This window comes from Triticum aestivum, chromosome 6A (assembly GCF_018294505.1).
Source record: "Triticum aestivum cultivar Chinese Spring chromosome 6A, IWGSC CS RefSeq v2.1, whole genome shotgun sequence".
In the NCBI taxonomy this organism is placed as follows: Eukaryota; Viridiplantae; Streptophyta; class Magnoliopsida; order Poales; family Poaceae; genus Triticum; species Triticum aestivum.
Genome location: NC_057809.1, coordinates 100,852,634 through 100,878,496, shown reverse-complemented (window position 1 = coordinate 100,878,496; position 25,863 = coordinate 100,852,634). Strand labels below are relative to the sequence as shown.

The following is a 25,863-nucleotide window of genomic DNA, read 5'->3' as shown; positions in this document are numbered from 1 at the left end:
GCCGCAGGAGCACCGTGAGCCGCTACTGTCGCAGGTCCTTGCTATGACGCTCGCTGTCAAGCCCACCGGACCTCGCCGAGACGAGCCCCCGCCGCTCCCGAACGTCTCCACTTCCTGCCCACGGGTCATCCTTGTCGAATCCGGCGAGATATGGCTGGAATCCTCACCGTCGTCGCCCTCCTAGCCGCACAAGTAGCCGTCCCTCGCGGCTCCTGGACGTTCCCGCCTCCTGCCCGCGCCCCATCCTCGTCGGATCTCGTGAGATTCCTCGCCTCCATGGCTCCATTGCCCTCCAGCCGCAAGAGTCACCGCCGCTGCAAAAAAGGGCCAGGAAGTTGTAAATTCTCCCTTCAAAAACAACTGCTCAGTTGTAAAAACGGTGGACTGCGCGACCGGCCGGTTGAAGATAAGCTTTTCCTTTAAAATATCTAAAATTCTTATATTTGTTGACGGAGGGGTATCAGTTTCACAGTGGCCCATATCACAAACGATGTCACCATTTTCCCAAATCAATGAGGTTAACCATGACGCCGTTCCCTAAAAAAATATACTCTCTCCATTTCACAATGTAGTGCTTTCTCTATCCCCGTGCTTCAACTTTGACCGTAATTTTAACTATCAAGACCGATTGTGGCGGGAGCAAAAGTTATATCAGTGAATTCGTATTTAAAAGACGTTTTTAATTATATAACTTTTTCTCCCGCCGCAGTCGGTCTCATTCGTTAAATTTATGGTCAAAGTTCGACCTCGAAAAGCGCGGGCGCACTATATTTTGAAATGGAGGGAGTATTTGTTTCATAGACATAGAGATTGAATGAGCGAAAAAATAAGTGCAGAATAGGCCACAGAAAAACTTCAAAATAAAACAAATCAACCGTACAAATGAAACGAAAAAAAATGCAAGTTCCTACAAGCCCCTTTTTAAAATTTAGTTTAAGAAAAATGGCCCTCCTAATGGATAACCTTCTTCTGCCCATGAACGCCACCACACCCAGCCCTCCAGCTCCTCCTCGTCGTCGTCCCTCGCTCTGACCACAGCACAGCCCCGGCCGCGCTCTCATCCGGAGCTGCAAGGTAACCTCGCGCCCCGTCACTCCCTTGCAATCAGACTTCCCTCCTCCTCGTCCTCACCGTCCTCCATGTCTCTGTGATTTTTCTCGTCCAGGCCCTGCGCTGCACCACGAGACCAGCTCGCTCTGTCGACGCCGCCGGCCGCCATGCTTCCGCTCGCCACAATGTCCGCGCCGAGCTCGCTTCTCCTGCGGCCCGCGGCGCGCCAGCGGACGGCGAGAGAACCAGGTTGGCGCCGCTCGTCTCGTCCGTTCATCCACCTCTCTACTCTGCCTATCTTATCCAATAACTGCCGCCGGGACAGAAATTGCTGCCATTTTACGACTGCATACTTGCATGCGCATTGAGTCAAATTGCAGGGGTTTTCTGTTTTCTGACTTCATATTTCTGAAAAAATTGCACCCCCCTGTCCGTGTCAAAAATAAGTATTGGTGTTTCCGCGGAGAAGATTACCCTACGTACTAAGGAAGATGGTCGTTTTTTACTGCGATTTAATAGTAGGAGATGGTGTTTCCGCGTACTGCTACTAGTATTGTTTTTGTGTACCAAAGCTCATGCAGAACTTATAATATTCTGTGTAGGACAAAGCTGGGGAGAACAATCTATCTCGGGTTCGCAGTCCCGGAGGAATAAGCTCAGCAACTCCATCTGTGTGAAAGCAGTAAGATGAGCCTACTTGTTTTGCGTGGTGCTATGGCATGCTTGCTTGTCTTCTTTTCTCGCCGTTATGGATTATACCTGGTTAAATTATTTGTAACTTATTAGGTGTAATTTGTAAGAGTTTTAGTGGAAGCAATTCAATAGTTTTTTGGCACAAAAATGAGAAAGAAATTCAAATAGGGTTTTGTCATAATGCATGGAAGCAATTCAATGGTTTCTCGCATAAACAATCTGAAAGGTTCAAGGCGTTCAGATTTTAGTGGAAGCCAGGATTTTTCAACTTGCAAAATAGCTGGAGGAAAAGTCTGGAAGCGAATATATCAGAAATCACTAGAAAGTTGGAAAACCTATACTGTACGCATTATAACATGACAGAGACCATCTCATATATATATAATTGTGTAGCTGAAGGATTATCCGGCCTTGCAAACAGAAGGGATCAACATATTCTTATTGGCTAGATTATGTCAGTGCAGTCGATTTCGAATTTCGACGCAAGCTGTTCGCGCTAGCTAGGCAAAAAGAGTGCATAAGAGGGGATTTGAAGCACTGGTTGTTTTTAAGCTTCAGAGTTATTTAAAATCCGCAAAAAAACAGAGGTGTTTCTTTTCACTGTGCAGAACTGAATTCCTACAAGCAAAATAAGGTTGTCTAGTTCTAGGGAAATCTTTTTACCGTCATCTGTAAGCCTGAGATGTTAATGTTGCTTGATCTTGCATATTAGAAGTAACAGGATACACTTGATTAATTCGTTCGATTCTTTGCCCTTTCCATCAAATTCAGAAGCATCTCACGCGGATCGTCACTGAATGTTTTTTTTTCCTGCAGAACATAACGTGCTGTGCTAACCAGACGCAAACCGCGAAGCGCAAATCGTTCTCGGGACCCACCTCTCCACCGTCAGGTTCAGTTAAAGGTAATGCAATGCAAGGCATCTGCATTCTGCGCAACCCTGCTTTGTTCCTTGCAAACCTCGTCTCATTTCCGAAGTTGAGTTCACTGCAAACCTGTGCTTCCAATGGCATTGTCGCATGATCTCCTTACCTCTTTGCTTGGGTGGCACCTGATCGCAGAGAAGGTGAAGCCGAGGCTCGACGACGGGGGCGTCGGGTTCCCGCCGTTTCGGTTCGGCGGAGGAGGCGGCGGAGGCGGCGGTGGTGGCAGCAGCTCCTCCGGTGGGTTCATCCTCTTTGTGATCGTTTTGCTCCTGGACTACCTGAGGGAGTTCGAGAGAAACCTGCAGAATGGGCCGCGGAGGGGCAGCGACTACGACAGCGGGCTGGCACCGCAGTAGCTTTCATTTTCATTTTAGTAGCTGGTTTCGCGGACAGTCCGGTGATGGCCGGTGGTTCATGTAAGCCCCTTGCTAAGCTGTGTTATCAGATTAGAATTGCTCGTGAGAAATGAAATGAGGAGTAGCAACTTTGGCCGTTGGATTGGACGTGGAGGGCTAAGGTTGAACGCCCGGAGCCACTGGCACTAACGTGTCCACTTTTATGGCCTCTTTGTTTGGTTCAGAGAAAGCAGAAGAGAAGATACTAGCACATATACCCGTGCGTTGCAATGGGACAAAAATTGGTACGTATTTAAAATTAGTGAGAATTATATGTGCAAGCAAAACCTTGTGCACATGTGAAAAAGGAACATTTATCTTCTCGGTTTCGTCGGGTGTAGAGTAATCAATCCGCTATTTTTTCATTCATATGAATAAGGGCATTTAAGAGTTTTGTTACGCCATCGTACGCCGGAGAAGGCCCACGAATTATTCAATACTTTTCCTTTCAATCGAGGAGATTTTAGGGTATGAAGTTTCTGAATATTGTAGGAAACATGAACCATTTTTTAAAGATTTTTCAAAATTATGAACACTTTCAGAAAACGTGAACAAAATTTGAAATAGGAACATCTTTTAAAATTCACAAACATTTTTTGCAAACACCAACCCTTTTTTCATAAAAACATGAACATTACTTGAATTTGTGCACAATTTTTTAGAATAGGAACATGTGTTAAAAATTCATAACCTTTTTCGAAAATGTGCATCTTTTAACATTATTTTGAATTGTTAAAATTTCACTTTTTTAAAAAAATTGGAGAATTTTCTAAATTGTTGTTTTCTTTTTTGAAATCTCAACAATTTTGAAAAGAATAAAGTTTTCAAAAAAATGGGAAACTTTTTCAAGTGTTGTATATATGTCAAAATAGGGAAAAAATTGGAATTATGAACATTTTCTATGATTTGATTTTTTTGAAATTCTGAACGTTTTCTGAGAATTTTGAATTTATTAATTAAATTCTATAAGAAAAGTAAACTTGGAAGTGGAAAAGGAGATAAGGGAAGGAGAATAAAAATAGAATAAAACACAGAAACAAAGAAAAATGGGCGTGTGGGCTGGCTTCATTGGGCCATATCGTGCAGCCACTTCCGAAATTCTGGAAAAGCTTTCTTTTGCTAGCAGTCAAACGCATAAGAATTTAGTACCACCTTGAATAGAATTTTTTTTATTTTGGGTGGTGAACGGATGAAAAATTAACGAAACGCACCTTGCTTTATTAGTAGGTATAGAAAATATGTCTTCTCGGCCATGCACAAAGTCGACACATAATACTCTCTCTTAACTTAATATAAGACATTTTTTTACTCTGTTCTAGACTCTAAAACCGTCTTATAAAAATTTACAGTTAGTAAAAAATTAAAATTACACATACATTCTTGGAGAAATCGAGGACGTCTTCGTGTTGCACTCATTGGCAGTGTGTGTTAGAAGGGAGAGAGGGATTGTTGCGGAATATGATGGATGTATTATTGAGCCTCGATGACGAGTATATATTGAGTAAAAGACTTGAAGGGCAAAAAGCCTCTCCTGAAGATAAGGTAGGAGACGGATTACAAATCCTACACTACCAAATACAAGTAACCCAAATATATCTCCAACATTCTTCGCAGTCGTAGCGGTAATGTTGCAGACAACAGGAGCGTCACGGATGGTTAGACTAGAGAGAATAGTAGCCGACGGGCTGACATCCCCGTGCAGTCATAGCGGTAGCGTCGCAGACAACAGGAGCGTCGCGGACGGTCAGACTGGAGAGAATAGTAGCCGAGGGGCTGACATCCCCCCGCAGTCGTAGTGGGAGCGTTGTGGACGGTGTCGCGTCGCGGACGCGTTGACTGTAGAGGAAGCCGGCGAGTTGCTCAAGCGGATGATAGCCCTTTGTGCCGATGTCGAGGTAGCCGAGAGCATAGAGTGGTGTAGCCGTGGTCGAGGTAGCCGTGCGAAGAATGACATGGTCGATGTCGAGTCGGGGTAGCCGGTGTCGAGGAAACGTCATGGAGCCACGGGCGTAAGGAGGCGCCGGGTTAGCCTGGGCGCAGTGATGTCGAAGTAGGGGTGCGCCGGGAGGTAGACGGTGTTGACAAAGCGTCGCGCCGGTTTGCCAAGCCTGGGGACACGTCGTGGACTAAGGCACGCATCGGTGTTGCCAGCACCAGGCATGCGTAGACAGACGAAGACGAAGTTCACCAAGCGCCACTCCAGGCTTGCCAGGCCCGGGGACACGTCGCAGACGAAGGCACGCACCAGTGTTGCCAGTGCCAGGCATGCATAGATGAGAGACCTGCACGAGCTGTACGCCATGTTGGAGAAGTCGGAGGGGCCATTAGAGAAAAACTCGACGACGATTGAGGCGTCCATCGGCGCGGGGCCGATGTCATCAACGATGATCGGAGTAGACGAAGTGGTAGGGGTAGATGACGACGACGCTGGCGACGGGCTGGTGCCTGGACGAAGACGAAGGGGGTGGACGGGCGACGGCGACTACAGACGTAGCGGCGGCGGCCGTCGAAGAAGAGCGGCGGTGGCGATGGCAGCTACGGAAGTAGCGGCGGCCGAAGAAGAGCGGTGGTGGCGGTGACACGGCTAGGTTAGTAGCGCGGCGGCGGTGCTCGAAATAGGCGAGGAACCCGACAGCGTGATGAAGACCGGCGTGAACGGTGGCGTTCCTATTAGGAAACGTAGCATGTAATTTCAAAAAAATTCCTATGATCACGCAAGATCTATTTAGGAGATGAATAGCAACGAGAGCGGAAGAGTGTGTCCACGTACCCTCGTAGACCGAAAACGGAAGCGTTATGTTAACGCGGTTGACATAGTAGAACGTCTTCACAATCCAACCGATCCAAGTACCGAGTGTACGGCATCTTCGTGTTCAGCACACATTTAGCATGATGACGTCCCTCAAGCTCTTGATCCAGTAGAGGGTCGAGGGAGAGTTTCGTCAGCACGACGGCGTGGTGACGGTGTTGATGATGTGATCCGCCCAAGGCTTCGCCTAAGCACTACGACAATATGACTGAGGTAGTAAACTATAGAGGGAGGCACTGCACATGACTAATGAACTATTGATGTGCCTTTGGGGTGCCCTCCGCCTCCGTATATAAAGGAGGAGAGTGAGGAGGCCGGCGGCCATGAGGGGGCGCGCCAAGGCGGAATCCTAGTTGGACTTCCTTTCCTATTCTAAGAGGGGGGAAGAGGGAAGAAGAGGAGGGAGAGGAAAGAGGGGGCCGCGCCCCCTCCACCTAGTCTAATTCGGACTCCCTTGGGGGGCACCCTGCGGGCTGCCCTCTCCTACTTCCTTATGGCCCATTAAGGCCCATAACTTCCCCGGGGATTCCAGTAACCCCTCGATTCCTCGATAAATATCCGAAACGTCTCAAAATCTTTCCGGTGTCCGAATACCATCGTCAAATATATCAATCTTTACCCCTTGACCATTTTAAGACTCCTCATCATGTCCGTGATCTCATTCGGGACTCCGAACAAACTTCGGTCACCAAAACACAAAACTCATAATACAAATCGGCATCGAACGTTAAGCGTGCGGACCGTACGGGTTCGAGAACTATGTAGACATGACCGAGACACATCTCCGGTCAATAACAAATAGCGGAATCTGGATGCTCATATTGGCGCCTACAAAGATCTTTATCGGTCAAACCGCATAACAACATATGTCATTCCCTTTGTCATCGGTATGTTAGTTGCCCAAGATTCGATCGTCGTTATCCTCATACCTAGTTCAATCTCATTACTGGCAAGTCTCTTTACTCGTTCTGTAATGTGTCATCCCATAACTAACTCATTTGTCACATTGCTTGCAAGGCTTATAGTGATGTGCATTACTGAGAGGGCCCAGATATACCTCTCCGATACTCGGAGTGACAAATCTTAATCTCGATTTATGCAAACTCAACAAACACCATCGAAGACACTTGTAGAGCATCTTTATAATCACCCAGTTACGTTGTGACATTTGATAGCACACAAGGTGTTCCTCCGGTATTCGGAAGTTGCATAATTTCATAGTCAGAGGAACATATATAAGTCATGAAGAAAGCAATATCAATAAAACTAAACGATCATTATACTAAGCTAACGGATGGTTCTTGTTCATCACATCATTCTCTAATGATGTGATCCCGTTTATCAAATGACAACACATGTCTATGATCAGAAAACGTAATCATCTTTGATTAACGAGCTAGTCAAGTAGAGGCATACTAGGGACACTCTGTTTGTCTATGTATTCACACATGTACTAAGTTTCCGGTTAATACAATTTTAGCATGAATAATAAACATTTATCATGATATAAGGAAATATAAATAACAACTTTATTATTGCCTCTAGGGCATATTTCCTTCAGTTCCTACGCCAAGGGAGGTGGCGCGGCGCATACCACGAGAGGTCGACACGCGGGGACGGCGGTGGACGTGGGCCGCGGTGCTACGGCCCGAAGAGGCGACGCAGCGGCGGCGGGCAGGTCGGGGTGACGACGGGAAGACCTTGGGGCGGAGGGAGGGACCGCGGGCCGCGACGCGATGACCCGAAGGAGCGGCGCAGCGGCGGAACTCGGGTCGGTGCAACCACGGGAACAATCTCGAGACGGCAGCATGGACCGCGTGCCACGCTCGCGATGGCCCGACAGGGCGACGTGGCGGTGGCGCGAGGGTCGGTGCAGCCACGGGGAGGACCTGGAGCGGACGGCCTCAGGGCAGCGGCGGGCCCGAAGGGCGACGCAGCGATGACACAAGTCGGTGCAGCCGGGAGAACAACTATGAGGCGACACAGCGGTAGCCCGTTGCTTGATCGGTGGAGGTGCACGCTGAACTTGAGACAGTCTTCACGAGACCTGCGAAGGCGTGCACAATCAACATGTCAGGTCGATGCACGGTATAGATTAGACGGTTCACGGCGACGAGCAAGTGATCAATTCGATCGTACGCGAGGTAGCTGCTCGGTGACGGAATCGAAGTAGCGGGCGGCGGAGGCAGTAGGTGCTTGCACGCAATCAACGCCTAGCATAAAAGTGGCCACGCAACACAAGCAACGTGCATGCGTATGTGCAGGTGTCCAATGTGCAGGTGTCCAATCCATGCAAAAGAAAGGACCATCGTGGTGTACTAGCGCACGGGACGCACCCGGATGAAGTTGTGGTTGCAAGAGTCCTAGACAGGCGTGATTGGAGTCGTGGTTACAGGAGTCCCGGACGGCGATGACGGCCGGCGCGAGAGCGACGTGCAGATGGACGCGCGGACGGTGGCCGCTCCGGGCCGCCGCGTAGCGCGCGAGGCAGTTGAGTAGGAGAATACGTCGGTGTAGTGGATGCCAAGTCGGAGTAGAGGCGCGATGTAGATGACAAACAGAGGCGGGCGATGTAAATCGATCAAGCTTAGATCAGAAAACCAAAAATAGAAAACACCGATCAAGGTGACCAGTGAAGGAGAGAAAAACCCGAAGCAAGGGCTCAGAAAAAAGACTCTTTAGGGCAGCCGATCAACACGACCAGCGGACGAACCCTAGGTACGTGTTGGAATTTTGCTAGTAGGCCTTTGGCCCAAAGCCCAACTAAAATTCTGAAATTCTCTTGGCCCATTCATGCACACATGTAAGTGGAGTGAGTGAGGCTAAAGTTTGATACCACCCTGGAAGTTGAGAGAGAGTTGCACCTCTCTATAAGGTGAGCTCTTCTACCACTTGTATGAGCATGAGAAGAGGAGACCTACATGCGCGCTCCTCCTCGCTCGCCTCGCCTCGGCACGACGCGCCGCGCCGCGGGTTGCGGGATTGAGCCGAGCCGATGACAGAGCTATGCACGTTGTCTATATTTTTGCTGCATAGGAAAATTAATGAGTCATTAATTAATAATTAACGGACGCATTAATTACTGAACCGTTTCCGATTCTTTTGGATCGTGACGACTCGGACGTGGGGTTTACTCCCACGACCTATCCGGCCCGCACTATATAGTCAGGCAGACGTCTACCCTAGCCGCCGCCGCTTCGTATGGTTTCTCACCACCGTTCCAGATCATTGCACCGCCAAGCAAGTCTTCTCCATCCCTCCTTCCGGCGTGCACCGCGAGAACGGACAGCAGGCCTCCGGAACCCCGCCTCTCGTGATCCTGTACGGGAGAGGGGCGATCAGGTTTTTGGGGAGCGCACTCGCGCGACTGCTGGCAGCGACGACTTCGCGAACGACGACTTCTTCCCCGACCTCGGCAACCTCGTCCTCGACGACATGGGCGACAACGTCAACGCCGGCGGTGCTGCACCCGCTGCACCGTATGTGATTCTATCCTTCCTGTTCGAGATCGTGGTAGAATTCATGCTTCTAGTATGTGCCCTAGATGTGATATGTTCATCTGCTATGCTAGTTCGCATGATTAGTTTAATCTCTGCTGCTGTGGTCATGATTTATCTTCTGTTTATTCGGATTAAATCTCGTAGTAATTTGCTCATATTTCCAACAATCCAAAAACCTGATTATAGGCAATTTACTCCGAGTGGTTTTGCTGCGCATCTGAAGCCGCCTGCCTTTAAGGGGGCGCAATATAAGAGGTGGCGCACGAGAGCAGTCTACTGGTTTCAGACCATGGGCTGCTATGATGCCACCAAGGGCAAGCCTGAGGGCGATCTTAATCCAGCACAGCTGGAAGCTTTTGAGAAGATCGATACCCTCTTTAAAGGCGCTCTTCTGAGTGTTCTTGATGACTCCATTGTGGATTCGTATATGTCGTTTGACAACGGCAAGGACATGTGGGCTGCGCTCGAGGCCAAGTTTGGTGCCTCGGACGCCGGCAGCGAGTTGTACGTCATGGAGCAATTCTATGACTACAAGATGACTGATGAGCGCCCTGTTGTACAGCAGGCTCATGAGATACAGTCGCTCGCAAAAGAACTTGAGTACTTCAAGTGTGTGTTGCCGGACAAATTTGTTGCCGGAGGCATCATTGCCAAGCTTCCACCTTCGTGGAACAATTTTGCTACTTCCCTGAAACACAAGAGACAGGAGTTTTCCGTTGCGGATCTCATTGGTACTCTTGATGTTGAAGAGAAGGCGAGAGCAAAGGACACACGTGCTCGAGTTGCTGAGGGAGGTTCTAGTGCCCACATGGTACAGAAGAAGAACTCCCAGCCCAACAAGTTCAAAAACAATAAGAACAAAACTCAGGGCAAAGGCAAGTTTGATACAAAGAACAAGCCATCACATTCTACCAACTTCAAGAAGAATTCTCATAAGAAGGGGAAGGGACTTTGCCATGTCTGCGGTGATCCTAATCACTGGGCTCCGAAGTGTCCTAACCGCTTTGAGGAGCGCGAACATGAGAAGAGCGGCAAGTCCGCTAATGTTGTCATCGGTGATACTGATATGAAGGAATCAGGGTACGGTATTTTTCCTACCATCCTTTCAGTATTTCAATCCCCTGATTGGTTAATTGACACCGGTGCCAATGTACATGTTTGTGCTGACGCCTCCATGTTTTCTTCTTACCAGGCAACAGGGACTTCACCCGTGCTGATGGGGAACGGGTCACATGCCATCGTTCGAGGTGTTGGTACGGTCGATCTGAAGTTTACTTCGGGGAAGACTGTGCGTCTGAAGAACGTTCATCATGTGCCGTCCATCAATAAAAATCTCGTTAGCGGTTCCCGTTTATGTCGAGATGGTTTTAAGTTGGTTTTCGAATCCAATAAAGTTGTAATTTCTAAGTGTGGACAATTTGTTGGAAAAGGCTATGAGTGCGGAGGCTTGTTCCGCCTATCTTTGTCAGATATTTGCACTAAAGTTATTAATAATGTTTGCCACAATAATGAGTCTGATATTTGGCATTCACGACTCTGTCATATTAACTTTGGTTGCATGACGCGGTTAGCCAATATGAATTTAATTCCGAAAATCTCTACTGTCAAAGGCTCCAAGTGCCAAGTATGTGTGCAAGCTAAGCAACCTCGCAAGTCCCATAAGACTGCAGAGGCAAGAGACTTGGCGCCACTAGAGCTTATACATTCTGATCTTTGTGAGATGAATGGCGTGTTGACAAAAGGTGGAAAGAGATACTTCATGACGTTGATTGATGACTCCACTAGATATTGTTATGTGTATCTTCTGAAATCAAAAGATGAGGCTTTGACTTTCTTTAAAAACTATAAAGCTGAGGCAGAGAACCAACTTGATCGAAAAATTAAACGGCTTAGGTCCGATCGTGGTGGAGAGTATTTTTCCAATGAATTTGATCTGTTTTGTGCGGAACATGGTATAATCCATGAGAGGACGCCTCCCTACTCACCCCAGTCAAATGGGGTAGCCGAAAGAAAGAACCGAACTCTAACTGATATGGTTAACACCATGTTAGACACTTCGGGTCTATCCAAGGAATGGTGGGGGGAGGCGCTAATGACTGCGTGTCATGTCCTAAACCGAGTTCCCACAAAGCATAAGACCATGACTCCATTTGAGGAATGGGAAAGGAAAAGGTTGAAACTCTCTTACCTACGTACTTGGGGTTGTTTGGCGAAAGTCAATATACCAATTCCCAAGAAGCGCAAGCTTGGACCAAAAACCGTGGATTGTGTTCTTCTGGGCTATGCTTTTCATAGCATCGGCTATAGATTTTTGATAATAAAATCTGAGGTATCCGACATGCATGTTGGTACGATTATGGAATCAAATGATGCAACTTTCTTTGAGGACATATTTCCTATGAAGGATATGTCGAGTTCATCAAATCAGGAGATACCTACTCCATCTAGTGAGGAATTCACTGTAATTCCTGAACCCACCATTGCGATGGAACACGTTGAGAATCCTGTTGAGGGTAACAATGGAACTCCTATGAGGAGTAAGAGACAGAGGACTGCAAAGTCTTTTGGTGATGATTTCATTGTGTACCTCGTGGATGACACACCCAGGACTATTTCAGAAGCCTATGCATCTCCTGATGCTGACTACTGGAAGGAAGCTGTACGTAGCGAGATGGATTCCATCTTAGCTAACGGTACCTGGGAGATCACTGACCGTCCTTATGGGTGCAAACCTGTAGGATGTAAGTGGGTGTTCAAGAAGAAGCTTAGACCTGATGGTACGATTGAAAAGTACAAGGCACGGCTTGTGGCCAAGGGTTATACCCAGAAAGAAGGTGAAGACTTCTTTGATACTTACTCACCCGTGGCTAGACTGACCACAATTCGGGTGCTACTATCACTGGCTGCCTCACATGGTCTTCTCGTTCATCAAATGGACGTTAAGACGGCTTTCCTCAATGGAGAGTTGAAGGAGGAAATTTACATGGATCAGCCAGATGGTTTTGTAGTACCTGGTCAAGAAGGAAAGGTGTGCAAGTTATTAAAGTCTTTATATGGCCTTAAACAAGCTCCTAAGGAGTGGCATGAGAAGTTCGAAAGAACATTAACTGCTGCCGGCTTTGTAGTAAACGATGGTGACAAGTGCGTGTACTATCGCTATGGTGGGGGCGAAGGAGTTATTCTTTGTCTGTATGTCGACGACATATTGATCTTTGGAACCAAACTTGATTTAATCAAGGAGGTTAAGGATTTCTTATCTCGCTGTTTTGAGATGAAGGATCTAGGAGTAGCTGATGTTATCTTAAACATCAAGCTGTTGAGAGATGAGAATGGTGGGATCACACTGCTTCAGTCTCATTATGTGGAAAAGGTCTTGAGTCGTTTTGGGTATAGCGACTGCACGCCTTCTCCAACTCCATATGATGCTAGTGTGTTGCTTCGAAAGAATCGACGGATTGCTAGAGATCAACTGAGGTATTCTCAGATTATTGGCTCGCTTATGTATTTGGCGAGTGCCACGAGGCCTGACATCTCTTTTGCTGTGAGCAAGCTGAGTCGGTTTGTGTCAAAACCGGGAGATGATCATTGGCATGCGCTTGAGAGAGTTATGCGCTATTTGAAAGGCACCGCGAGCTATGGGATTCACTACACCGGGTATCCAAGGGTACTGGAGGGTTATAGTGACTCAAACTGGATATCTGATGCTGATGAGATTAAGGCCACAAGTGGTTATGTTTTTACACTTGGTGGTGGCGCTGTTTCCTGGAAGTCTTGCAAGCAGACCATCTTAACGAGGTCAACTATGGAAGCAGAACTCACAGCATTAGACACTGCCACTGTTGAAGCAGAGTGGCTTCGTGAACTCTTGATGGACTTACCTATGGTTGAAAAACCAATACCCCCTATCCTGATGAACTGTGATAATCAAACTGTGATCGTCAAGATAAACAGTTCTAAGGACAATATGAAGTCCTCAAGGCATGTGAAGAGGAGACTAAAATCTGTCAGAAAATTGAGGAACTCCGGAGTTATTACGTTGGATTATATCCAAACGTCGAAAAACTTGGCAGATCCCTTCACAAAGGGTCTATCACGTAATGTGATAGATAATGCATCGATGGAGATGGGTTTGAGACCCACCGCATGAGTTGTCCATAGTGGTAAACCACTCTATGTGATCGGAGATCCCGTGAAGTAGAAGTGGGAGACAAGCTGTTGGTCAGCTGGGAGGAGAGTATCCCTATATTAATTATCCCACTCCGTGAAGATGCAATACTCTCCTGATCTGCATGGCAGGTTGATACTTATCTTAATGTGTTCCAAGTGGCTTATTCGGGTAAGCAGAGATGTTGTCCTGCAGAACATCTTCTGAGGAACACACCTATATGAATTTGACTGTTAACGTTGTAGTCTGTGAGAATTGGGTGTTCTCTAATAAATTCATGAAAGGCCCTGGAGTATGACGTATACGCTCCACCCGCGGGGAAGCCTTGCGGCAGCCCAGTATCGATCAAGAATTTGTGTGAAACTAGTTTCACAGAAAACTTGTAGTTCAAGGCATAGTCCACTATTCAAGTTGTGATCTAGTGTAGCATAAATTTCTAAGTGGAAGTTCAACTTCACAGTCTCCACTAAACACCGATATATAAAACAATGTTTTGGAACTAAATGATGAGATGTGCCAATGAGACTTTGTGGGGGATTGTTGGAATTTTGCTAGTAGGCCTTTGGCCTAAAGCCCAAGTAAAATTCTAAAATTCTCTTGGCCCATTCATGCACACATGTGAGTGAAGTGAGTGAGGCTAAAGTTTAGTCCCACCCCGGAAGTTGAGAAAGAGTTGCACCTCTTTATAAGGTGAGCTCTTCTACCACTTGTATGAGCATGAGAAGAGGAGACCTACACGCGCGCTCCTCCTCCTCGCTCGCCTCGCCACGCCACGCCACGCCACGCCACGCCACACCTCGTCACGACGTGCCGCGGGTTGCGGGATTGAGCCGAGCCGAGGACAGAGCTATGTATGTTGTCTATATTTTTGCTGCATGGAAAAATTAATGAGTCATTAATTAATAATTAATGAACGCGTTAATTACTGAACCATTTCCGATTCTTTTGGATCGTGACGAGACGTGGGGTTTACTCCCACGACCTACCCGGCCCGCACTATATAGTCCGACATACGTCTACCCTAGCCGCCGCCGCTTCGTATGGTTTCTCACCACCGTTCCAGATCATTACGCCGCCAAGCAAGTCTTCTCCATCCCTCCTTCCGGCGTGCACCACGAGAACGGACAGCAGGCCTCCGGAACCCCGCCTCTCGTGATCCTGTACGAGAGAGGGGCGATCAGGTTTTTGGGGAGCGCACTCACGCGACTGCTGGCAGCGACGACTTCGCGAACGACGACTTCTTCCCCGACCTCGGCAACCTCATCCTCGACGACATGGGCGACAACGTCAACGCCGGCGGTGCTGCACCCGCTGCACCGTATGTGATTCTATCCTTCCTGTTCGAGATCGTGGTAGAATTCATGCTTCTAGTATGTGCCCTAGATGTGATATGTTCATCTGCTATGCTAGTTCGCATGATTAGTTTAATCTCTGCTGCTGTGGTCATGATTTATCTTCTGTTTATTTGGATTAAATCTCGTAGTAATTTGCTCATATTTCCAACAAGCGGCACGGCCCCCGGCGCCTGTCATGGAGGCTGAGCACCCCGAGGGCGGCGCGTGGGGAGGAAGCGACGGACAGCGGCTAGGATTTAGGATCGATTGGGCTGATACCATGTTAGAAGGGAGAGAGAGATTGTTGCGAAATATAATGGATATATTATTGAGCCTCGATGACGAGTATATATTGAGTATAAGACTTGAGGGCAAAAAGCCTTTCCTGAAAATAAGATAGAAGATAAATTACAAATTCTAGACTACTAAATACAAATAATCCAAATATATCTTTAACAGTGTCCAATGTTGCCTTTAAACCTGCAAGGGAAAACGTTGTTGATGCAATGGCCAGGAAGTTAGAGAAGACGTTGGCGGCATTGATCTGATAAGTACGAGGTGGCCCGATATTTTGATAAGATAATGTTGAATTTTGTTGAAGGAAACTTTAGCGACACGGCTACCCCGAACACTTGCGCGCTTTAACAATCGCTAAGTCAACTCCTGATCAAGAAGATCAATCTATGCTTGCAACCAAAGATCAAACGAGAATTTAAAATATACAATTAAAAGGATTGAGATGAACCAAGGGGGTTGATGCATAGAGACACAACTACAAATTTTACCTACATTATTCGCAAGTTTAGACTTTGTGAAACATAAAGTGTGGCCTAAGCAATGTTGCGGGGAGATATATATCATCTATATTTTAATATAAAAAGATTCAAATGGGCAGATCCAAATCATCTCGACCGTCAAATCATTTTATCTAGCGGTTCAAATCGCTTCAATGTTGAGCACCAAATATGTTTAACGCTCTAATTACCCACCATTGCTATTGGTTATAAACACGTTTTGACTCAACGCCATCCCATGAAATTTGCCATGTAATTAATATCCTACCATTCTCGCTAAAAAATAATTGATATATTACCAAATACCAACGTGCAACAGATATATCTTATCTAATATAACGTGTAACTAATATCCTATCTAATATAAATCTGCATTGCACGTGCATTATTACTAGTATAGAGTGAATAACATAAAACTACTACTTTACAGGCTAGGGTTTCAGAAAACTATCGGTTTTTACTTTTTCTTAGATAACTAGCAATTGAGCGGTCGGCTGTTTCAAAAAACCCAAAACACTCGTTGCTAGCGATTTAAACCATTTTATCACAGGTCGGGCCCACCTCTAAACAATATGTTTGTTTGACCGTTACCTTACATGTGGGACCCACGTGTCTGTAACGCCCTCGATGCGGCTATGTCTCCCACGTGTCGAAGCACGACTTAGAGGCATAACCGCATTGAAAGCAATGTCGCAAGTGAAGTAATCTTCACAACAACCCATGTAATACATAAGGGAAAAGAGATACATAGTTGGCTTACAATCGCCACTTCACACAATTACATGCAATAAAGCATTACATTCATCCAAATACACTCAAGGTCCGACTATGGAACCCAAAATAAAAGAAGACTACCCCAAATACTACACAGATCCCCGATCGACCCCAACTGGGCTCCACTACTGATCAACTGGAAACAGAAACAACATGACGAACACGATCTTCATCGAGCTCCTCCTTGAGCTCGGTTGCGTCACCTGCACGGTATCATCGGCACCTGCAAGCTGGTTTTGGAAGTATCTGTGAGTCACGGGGACTCAACAATCTCACACCCTCGCGATCAAGACTATTTAAGCTTATAGGTAAGGTAAGGTATGATGTGGAGCTGCAGCAAGCGACTAGCATATTTGGGTGGCTAACATACACAAAAGAGAGCGAGAAGAGAAGGCAAAAGCACGGTCGAACAACTATGATCAAGAAGTGATCCTAGAACAACCTACGTCAAGCATTACTCCAACACCGTGTTCACTTCCCGGACTCCGCCGAGAAGAGACCATCACGGTTACACACGCGGTTGATGTATTTTAATTAAGATCAACTTCAGGTTTTCCACAACCGGACATTAACAGATTCCCATCTGCCCATAACCGCGGGCACGGCTTTCAAAAGTTTAAAACCCTGCAGGGGTGTCCCAACTTAGCCCATCACAAGCTCTCACGGTCAACGAAGGATATTCCTTCTCCCAAGACAATCCGATCAGACTCGGCATCCCGGTTATAAGACATCCTCGACAATGGTAAAACAAGTCCAGCAACACCGCCCGAATGTGCCGACAAATCCCGATAGGAGCTGCACATATCTCGTTCTCAGGGCACACTCAGATGAGCCCTCCATACAACTAAAACCAAATCTCGAGTTTCCCCGAGGGGGCGCTGCAAAGGGCTCTAGTTTGGACCAACACTCAGAGGAGCACTGGCCCGGGGGGGGGGGGGGTTAAATAAAGATGACCCTTGAGTCCGCGGAACCCAAGGGAAAAAGAGGTTAGGTGGCGAATGGTAAAACCAATATTGGGCATTGTTGGAGGAGTTTTATTCAAGATGAACTGTCAAGGGATTCCCATTATAACCCAACCGTGTAAGGAACGCAAAATCCGGGAACATAACACCGATATGACGGAAACTAGGGCGGTAAGAGTGAAACAAAACACCAGGCATAAGGCCGAGCCTTCCACCCTTTACCAAGTATGTAGATGAATTAATTAAATAAGAGATATTTTGATATCCCAACAAAATATCCATGTTCCAACAAGAAACAAACTCCAATCTTCACCTACAACTAGCAACGCTATAAGAGGGGCTGAGCAGAGCGGTAACATAGCCAAACAACGGTTTGCTAGGACAAGGTGGGTTAGAGGCTTGGCTTAACAATATGGGAGACATGATAAGCAAGTGGTAGGTATCGCAGCATAGGCATAGCAAAAGAGCGAGCAACTAGCAAGCAAAGATAGAAGTGATTTCGAGGGTATGGTCATCTTGCCTGAAATCCCGCAAGGAAGAAGAACGAGTCCATGAAGAAGGCAAACAGACGTAGTCGAACGGATCCTCACAAACGTGACGTTATCGGAACTAACCCGAAGAAGCAACACCGAAAAGAAGCAAACAACATAGTAAACAACCACCACATAAGCATGGCACGATGCACAACCAAGTATGATGCATGTCCGGTTTAATATGCATGGCATGGCAAAGTGCACAAGCAATCCTACAAATTAAGTGGAGCTCAATATGCAACGGAGTTGCATATTGAAGAAAACACCACATGACTTATTTAGTTCTCTCCCGGTTATGTACTCAACAATATTAAAGGTTGGTTAACATGGCAAGAGGTGAAACATGAGCAAACTACACAATCTAAGCAATTTAAATGGGGCCGGATATAACAAACAACGAGTCCGGTAAATCCCCACATGCCTTAGTAATTTATTGCAACAACAATCTAAATATTTTAATTGTTGTTATCATGATGCGGATGACATGAACAAGTTTTATGCAAAATTTATGAAAATGTTGGCATGTTATAAGATATGGGGCATTTGTCACCGTGGTGGAAAGGAAAGGGGTGCCACGGCAATGATAACGAAAACGTTGCCACGGCAGTGTTCCGGTTCCGGTAACTCGATTGAGATACCGAAGCAAAGGAGAAGTGTGCGGATGCGTGCAAAAGATGGTGGGGCGCTCCCGGATTCCGGGTGTCCCATGAGTTGGCGACAAGGAAACGAGTGACAATTTGGACACGGCGCAAACACGAGCATCTCATACATCACACATGCATTCGTTCACGGGCGGTCGTCTCGGGGTTATACCTTCGAAGCTTGCGTTATCGGAGCGGTTCGGGTCAAGCAGTGTAGTCGTTCACGATCATCATGGGAAGTAGTGGTACTCGGCGATGGTAGAGGAAGTAGTTGTTCACGGTTCGTTGTGGGAAGTAGTCGTTCTCGTGGCGACGGCAGTCGTACACGACAACTGTAGTTGAACTTGTAGGGTCGTCCATCTCGTGGTACTTAGGTGAATCCACGAGAAACGATAGACGTACATGGTTCATCGAGGAACTTGACGTTTCGGCCTGTAGTCGTTCGAGCGTCCGACGGTAATGGTACTCGTTCATTTCGAAGAGGTACTTGGGGTCATTTGAACTTGTCGGTCTCGTCATCTCGAGGGGTACTTGACATTCTTAGCGATTCCGAAGACGACGGTAGAGGTACACTTGTTGTAGGGGTACTTGTCGGATCCACGGCGACGGTAGAGGTACAAACGTTCTCGCGGTACTTGTTGGTCCGGTCTTGGTGTAGATGCACATGGCAAACGTAGTGGTACTCGCGGACTTCGGCGGCGGTAGTCGTTCAGGGTCTTGGCGGTTCGTTGTGTAGTCGTACATGTTCGACGTGGTACACGATTCGAAGTCGTGCATGTCCTGTAGCTGTTCAGGGTCACCGTGAGGGGCTTGTCGAATCCAGGGTCTCCATGTGCACGTCTTGACGGTTCCGGGAGGTCTCGATGGTGGCCATGGTCTCCAAGATGGCGCCGTGGTGGTCTAGCAGCAACAACAACAAGGGCATCGAGGCTCATGGGCGCAGAGGAGATGTCGGGGAGGTGGTTCCAGAGGCGAGCAACCATGGCGTGGACGAACGAGCGCCTCGTCCTCTGCTCGCACATAGCAGAGGCGTGGCTGGAGGAGGAGGCAGCAGGGGCGCCGGGGTTGTCGCGGTCAGAGGCCAGGGCCGCGGGGCGGAGCAGCGGGCCTCGTCGGAAAACAGGGGCTGAGAGCGGCCGGGCTTCGGCCGTCGAGGTAGAGGAGGCGCTCGGGGCGGAGCAGATCGCAGCAGCGGCGAGGTGTGGATGGCGGCGCTCAGGGCTTGAGGCGCGGGGCAGCGACGGTGGAGGCACTAGAGGTCGCCGGTGTCGAGAGCTTAGATGAGCTGGTCCGGTGGCCATGCGCGCGGCGGCTCGGATGCTCGAGGAGACGAGGCGACCGGTGCTGGGGCTCCGACGAGCTCCAACCTGAACGAAGGGGACGAACGGCGCGGTGGTGAAGGGAGGAGCGCCGGGACGACGGCGGCGCCATGGAGAAGAAACAGGAGGGAAGAAGAGGGGCGCGTCGGGGCTCTTCCGAGGACGGCTTGCGGTGGCCTTGGCGAGGTCGAGACGGTGGCGGGCCTTAGGTGCCTGCACGCGTGGGGACGGTTTGGGGAGTGAGAGGGAGAGATCGAGAGGAGATGGGATCGAGCACGGTGCTCTCCTGGCGGCGCTGGGAGGAACGAAAGAGGAGGAGGGGTTTGAGGGAGATGTGGGTCGAGGCTAGGGTTAGAACTGGTGGGGGTCGGCTGGGCCTATGGGCCGGCCTAGGCTGGGCTTCTCTCTCTCTCTCTCTTCTCTTATATCCTTTAGCAGAAAAGAAAATCGAAAGAGGGAAAAGAAGGAGAGGATGAGGAAAGGATTTTGCGCATAGGGATAATTTCCCCGGACTTGCAAAAATGAGCTTGATCCCGTAAAATAGAAGTGGGCACGCGGTTGAAGTTGAATTCAAACTCATTTGAAATTGATTCCAAATGACTTGAATAGGAAGTGAGGTTTGGGAAGGTCCAAAAATGTTGAAACTTTTGGTGGAGCCTCAAAAAAGAAGAAAGAATTTTCGGCAAGGTTTGGAGATTAACTCGAAGCAGAAAGGCATGGGATTATCAGCACGTGTGTTATGGGTGATTCCAAATTATTGGAATATAATTTATATAGCTTCCTAAAATATTGGGAGAATATATTTTAAAGAGTAATCACCATAGTGAATATCCCTCAATTTAAATGGACCGAAGATCCATGCAATTTATTTAGTTGAGTTGCAAAAGATTTATGAGATGATGGCATGATGACATGATGCAACGCAAAAATAAAAAGGCGGCACAAATGAAACACACGGCGAAACCCGGAACATATGAAAGTCTTCTCGAGCATCGGTCTCAGGCGTCACATCTTCCTCTATATTCTCTTCTCTCCTCTGGCTCTTTCCTCTTCCTCCCCCCCTGCCCGACTATCCCCACCCGCCAACGGCCACCTCCACCATCCGTCGCGCGCTAAGACAAGGTCGACGATGGGAACAAAGGCCGCGCGGAGGAGCAGCCGCAGCGCAGGAGCACAGGCCGTTGGCATTCGTGTGCCAGCCAGGAGTGTGCCCGCAATGCCCAAGAGCAAGGGTCGTCGCCAGCAACGCTAAGAAGAACGGGCCGCCACCAGCCGCCCAAGGAGCACGGGCCGTCACCAGCTGCGCCATGGCCAGGGGCTCGGGCCGCCGCGCACAGGAGCACGGGCCACTGCGCGCCATAGCCAGGAGCAGCGGCAGCGGCCGGCAGGGAACTCCGACACGCAGTGCGCCCGCCTCGCGCCGAGGAACGCGGCGGCCGAGCCGCCTCCTTTCGCCTGGCCGGCGACCTGGCCGCCGGTGAGCTGCCGACGTCGTTTCTCGGGCGTACACGGGTTATCCTCAAGGGCCTGATTGCTTTTTCTAAAAACATTCAGGGACCCGATTGCTTTTTTAGAAAACTTATAGGGGTCGTCTATAAATGTTTAAAGAACATATTTTTTATATTAGAATATGACAAAGGGACACTGACATGTGGACTCCATATGTAAGGTAACGGTCAAACAAACGGTTTTCTTACATGCGGGTCCCAACTGTCATTATCGCGATCAATTTTAAAGCACTCTATGATTAGGGTTTTTTGAAAAGCCGACCGCTCACTTGGTAGTTATCTAAGAAACATTAAAAACCGGTAGTTTTTTGAAACCCTAGCCTATAAAGTAGCAGTTTTATGCTATTTACTCCACCATATATGATACTTGCGAGGTCAAGTAATCAAAGTAAACCACAAATAATGTGTTATGGGCATGATTTGTCGTCATATCATGAAGACGCTTGGCGGTAAATCCTAAGGTAATTGCCATGAAAGTGCCACCTACAATCGGATTTAGCAAATTTCTGGACATATCTTAAGACAAGCATAGAAATTTTGCAAAATCACCCAATCCCTCAAACCATGTGTAGGACAATTCTTAGACATTGTTTTTAACCTTTCTTTGGGCTACATGCTCATGCCCGTGTTGTTTAAAATTCATGATAAGATACCTTAACCGAATAATTTTAGCTAAAGGGTAATGTTTGCCAATGAATGCATCACTACATTTAGTCCATGAATCAATGTTATCCTTAGAGCAACTCTAGCCGATCTACTAAAAATGGTTAGAGGAGTTCACTACATTTTGTGCAGCCCTGGTTTGTTCTTTCTGAACATCGTCTCATTTCTGAAGTTGAGTTCAATGCAAACTTGTGCTTCCAATGACACTTGTCGCGTGATCTCCTCACTTCTGTGCTTGGGTGACACCTGATCGCGGAGAAGATGAAGCGGAGGCTCGAAGATGGGGGCGTCGGTTCCAGTCGTTTCAGTTCGGAGGAGGAGGTGGTGGCAGTGACGAAAGCAGCTCCTCGGGTGGATTCATCCTCTTCGTAATTGCTTTGCTCCTGGATACCTGAGGGAATTCGAGAGGAAGCTGCTGAATGGGCCGCGGTGGGGCAGCGACTATGACAGCAAGCTGGCACCACAGTAGCTTCCTCCCATCTGATGCTAATGAGTATCAAATAGACAGAGAACACTTATACGGCGCTTCAAGCGCCGAACTCCGCACGAGCTATTCCTCGCTTATTCAGAGGATAGCATAGGTCTCGCCAATCGTGCCCATTCATTTGGGCCAGCCCACTCACGTTTCTTCTGGTTGTTCGTTACATCAGTCTGTTCGTTCGCTGTTGTTCTTTTTTTTTCCTTTTTCTCTTTTGGTTTTCTTTGTTTCTCCCCACTTTTCTTCAGGTTTTTTTTCTGTTTTCTTTTGTTTTTTCACCTTTTTTTTACAGTTTTTGATTCGGTTTCCAGTGTTTTCATCGTTTTACTTCGGGTTTTTTGTTTCCACCTGGTTTGTGGGCTTTTCTCCCTTTTCTCGTTATATTTTGGTTTCTTCAGTGGTTTTCTTTTTTTATTATACTCTGGTTTTTTGTTGCTTTCTTGGTTTTCTTTGTTTTTCTGTCGGTTTTTGTCGGCTACTTTTTTGTTCAACACGTATCTACTTTTTCAGTAAATAATGTACATTTTTCATGCACACGTGAAACATTTGGCTGATACACATTGGCCATTTTCAAATGCATGACATACATTTATTTAAATACATGTTTTGAACACTTTTTGATTGCATAGTCAATTTTTTTAAAACAAATATGGTGAACATTTTTCACATATTTTAAACTTTTTTGTATACGTTAGGAACATTTTTTATATAGTACATGTTTAACATCTCTGTATACACCTTTCACATTTTTATATACATTAAAAAATTGCGGGCAAATTGAGAGCTTTATTAAATAAAAGTGTTAAAAAATATACAGAGATGTTAAACAGAGACTTGATATATTTATTTTATATACCACGGAGGCTACAGATTTCATGGCGTTGGAGCTGCACATAGACTTGATCTCACACGATACCTGTGCCACCGGAACTCCAGACTCGTTTCCGGCCGTAAGTTCTGAACCATGTGAGCCCGCGTACGCCGAACTTGATCGTTTATCGATCATCGAATTGAGCGCCGCAGACATCTTCGAGCACTCGTCTTTGGGTGACATGCTAAACTCATTAAAGAACCTGTCCTTGGCGGAGGACTCACAGCCGAACTATAGCCGGTTCGAACTAGGGGCTGACGATGAAGAATTTTGCTCCCCACCCGCCACCCACTTCATAGCCACGACCGAGGATTTAACCGATACACTTGATTACGACTCCAAGGACATCGACGGTATGGACGACGACGCCGGAGAAGAAGAGGCCCAGGAACCGCCATTCACCGGACGCTGGACGGCCACTTCCTCGTATGATGTATACATGGTGGATGCACCAAAGGAGAACAACGACGGTGACAAGGAAGATCCAGCTGAGGATAAACCTTCAGAAATACAATCCAAGCACCGGCGTCAGCGGCGCCGTTCTAAGTCATGCCGCAGTAAAGACAGCAACACCGGCACATGAGAAGATAACACTCCAGAAGGTGCCGAAGACAACGAAGACCCCGTTGAAACATAACAAGATGAACGGGAAGATGGGCAGGTTAGCCTTGGTAAACAGGCCACACACGATGACTCAGAGGACAAAAGTTATCTTCCGCTCTCCGAGGATGAGGTGAGCCTTGGCACCGACGATTTCATCGTGCCCGAGGAACCTCTTGAGCAGGAGCGCTTCAAACGCCAGCTAATAGCCACTGCAAGGAGCCTGAAAAAGAAGAAGCAACAGCTTCAAGCTGATCAAGATCTGCTCAATGATAAATGGACCGATGTCCTAGCAGCCGAAGAATACGGCCTCAAGCGCCCAACCAAAAGTTACCCAAAGCGCAAATTGCTACCTTAGTTTGATGAGGAGGCACCAGAATACATACCACCATCGTACAATGCGGCTGACCGACCACCACATGGTTGGGACAAAACGACAACTCATGCCGAACACCAGCCCGCACCGCCTCATCGCACAGGTAGGGGTAAATTAGCCTACGGCCATACATATGACCTCCGGCAAAACCTGAACAATAAAGCAGGACATACCAGATCAATCTATGGATCACGAGGACGTGCCTCGACACGTGACGACGACCACCTATTCGGACGTGACAAACTTAGTCACGCGCGGGCTGAAAACCGCAGACGGGCTCCATCAGAGCTACGTTGCTACGTCCCGATATAGAGGCGCCGCACACCCTCATTACTTCACTGATGAGGTCATGGATCATGAATTCCCAGAAGGGTTCAAACCCGTGAATATAGAATCATACGATGGAACCACAGACCCCGCAGTGTGGATCAAAGACTTCATTCTCCACATTCATATGGCACGCGGCGATGACCTCCACGCCATCAAATACCTCCCTTTAAAACTCAAGGGGCCAGCTCGGCACTGGTTAAACAGCCTGCCTGAAAATTCTATCGGCGGCTAGGAGGACTTGGAAGAAGCCTTCCTCGACAACTTCCAAGGTACATATGTCCGGACACCAGACGCCGATGATTTAAGCCACATAGTTTAACAACCTGGAGAGTCCGCCAGGAAATTCTGGACTAGCTTATTAACTAAAAAGAACCAAATCGTCGATTGTCCGGATGCCGAAGCCCTAGCAGCCTTCAAACACACCATCCGCGACGAATGGCTCGCTTGCCACCTCGGCCAGGAAAAGCAAAAATCCATGGCGGCCCTCACGACACTCATGACCCGCTTTTGTGCGGGCGAGGACAGTTGGCTGGCCCATAGCAAAAACAATGCAGGCGACGTCGGCACCCCTGAAGTTAAAAATAACAAAGACAAGTCTCGACGCAACAAATACAAGCATCAAAACAATAGTGATAACACCGAGGACACAACGGTCAATGCCGGATACAGTGGCTCTAAGTCCGGTCAGCGGAAGAAGCCGTTCCAAAAGAACAATTCAGGCCCATCCAGCTTGGACAGCATACTTGATCATCCGTGCCAGATTCATAGCACCCCAGACAAACCACCCAATCATACAAATAGAGATTGCTGGGTTTTTAAACAGGCCGGCAAATTAAACGCCAAGAACAGGGAAAAGGGATCGCAAAGCGAGGACGAGGACAAAGAGCCCCAGCAACCGAACACAGGGGGACATAAGAAGTTTCCCCCTCAGGTCAAAACGGTGAACATGATATATGCTACCCACATCCCCAAGAGGAAGCGCAAGCGTGCGCTTAGGGACGTCTACGTGATAGAGCTAGTCGCCCCAAAATTTAAACCATGGTCGTCATGCCCGATCACTTTTGATCACCGGGATCATCCGACCAGTATCCGTCATGGTGGCTCAGCCGCACTGGTCCTAGACCCAATAATTGATGGGTTCC

The 25,863-nt window shown here is 47.7% G+C and overlaps 1 protein-coding gene across 1 annotated transcript; it reads left to right on the top strand.

Moving 5' to 3' along the window:
* The first annotated feature begins 939 nt into the window (after window positions 1-939).
* Window positions 940-3,167, top strand: LOC123130385 (protein YELLOW LEAF 1, choloroplastic). Its single transcript, XM_044550292.1, has 5 exons — window positions 940-1,074; window positions 1,166-1,299; window positions 1,653-1,732; window positions 2,560-2,647; window positions 2,805-3,167. The coding sequence occupies exons 2-5, from the start codon at window positions 1,218-1,220 to the stop codon at window positions 3,023-3,025; spliced, it is 471 nt and encodes a 156-aa protein (XP_044406227.1). The 5' UTR covers window positions 940-1,074; window positions 1,166-1,217; the 3' UTR covers window positions 3,026-3,167.
* Window positions 3,168-25,863: the final 22,696 nt, after the last annotated feature.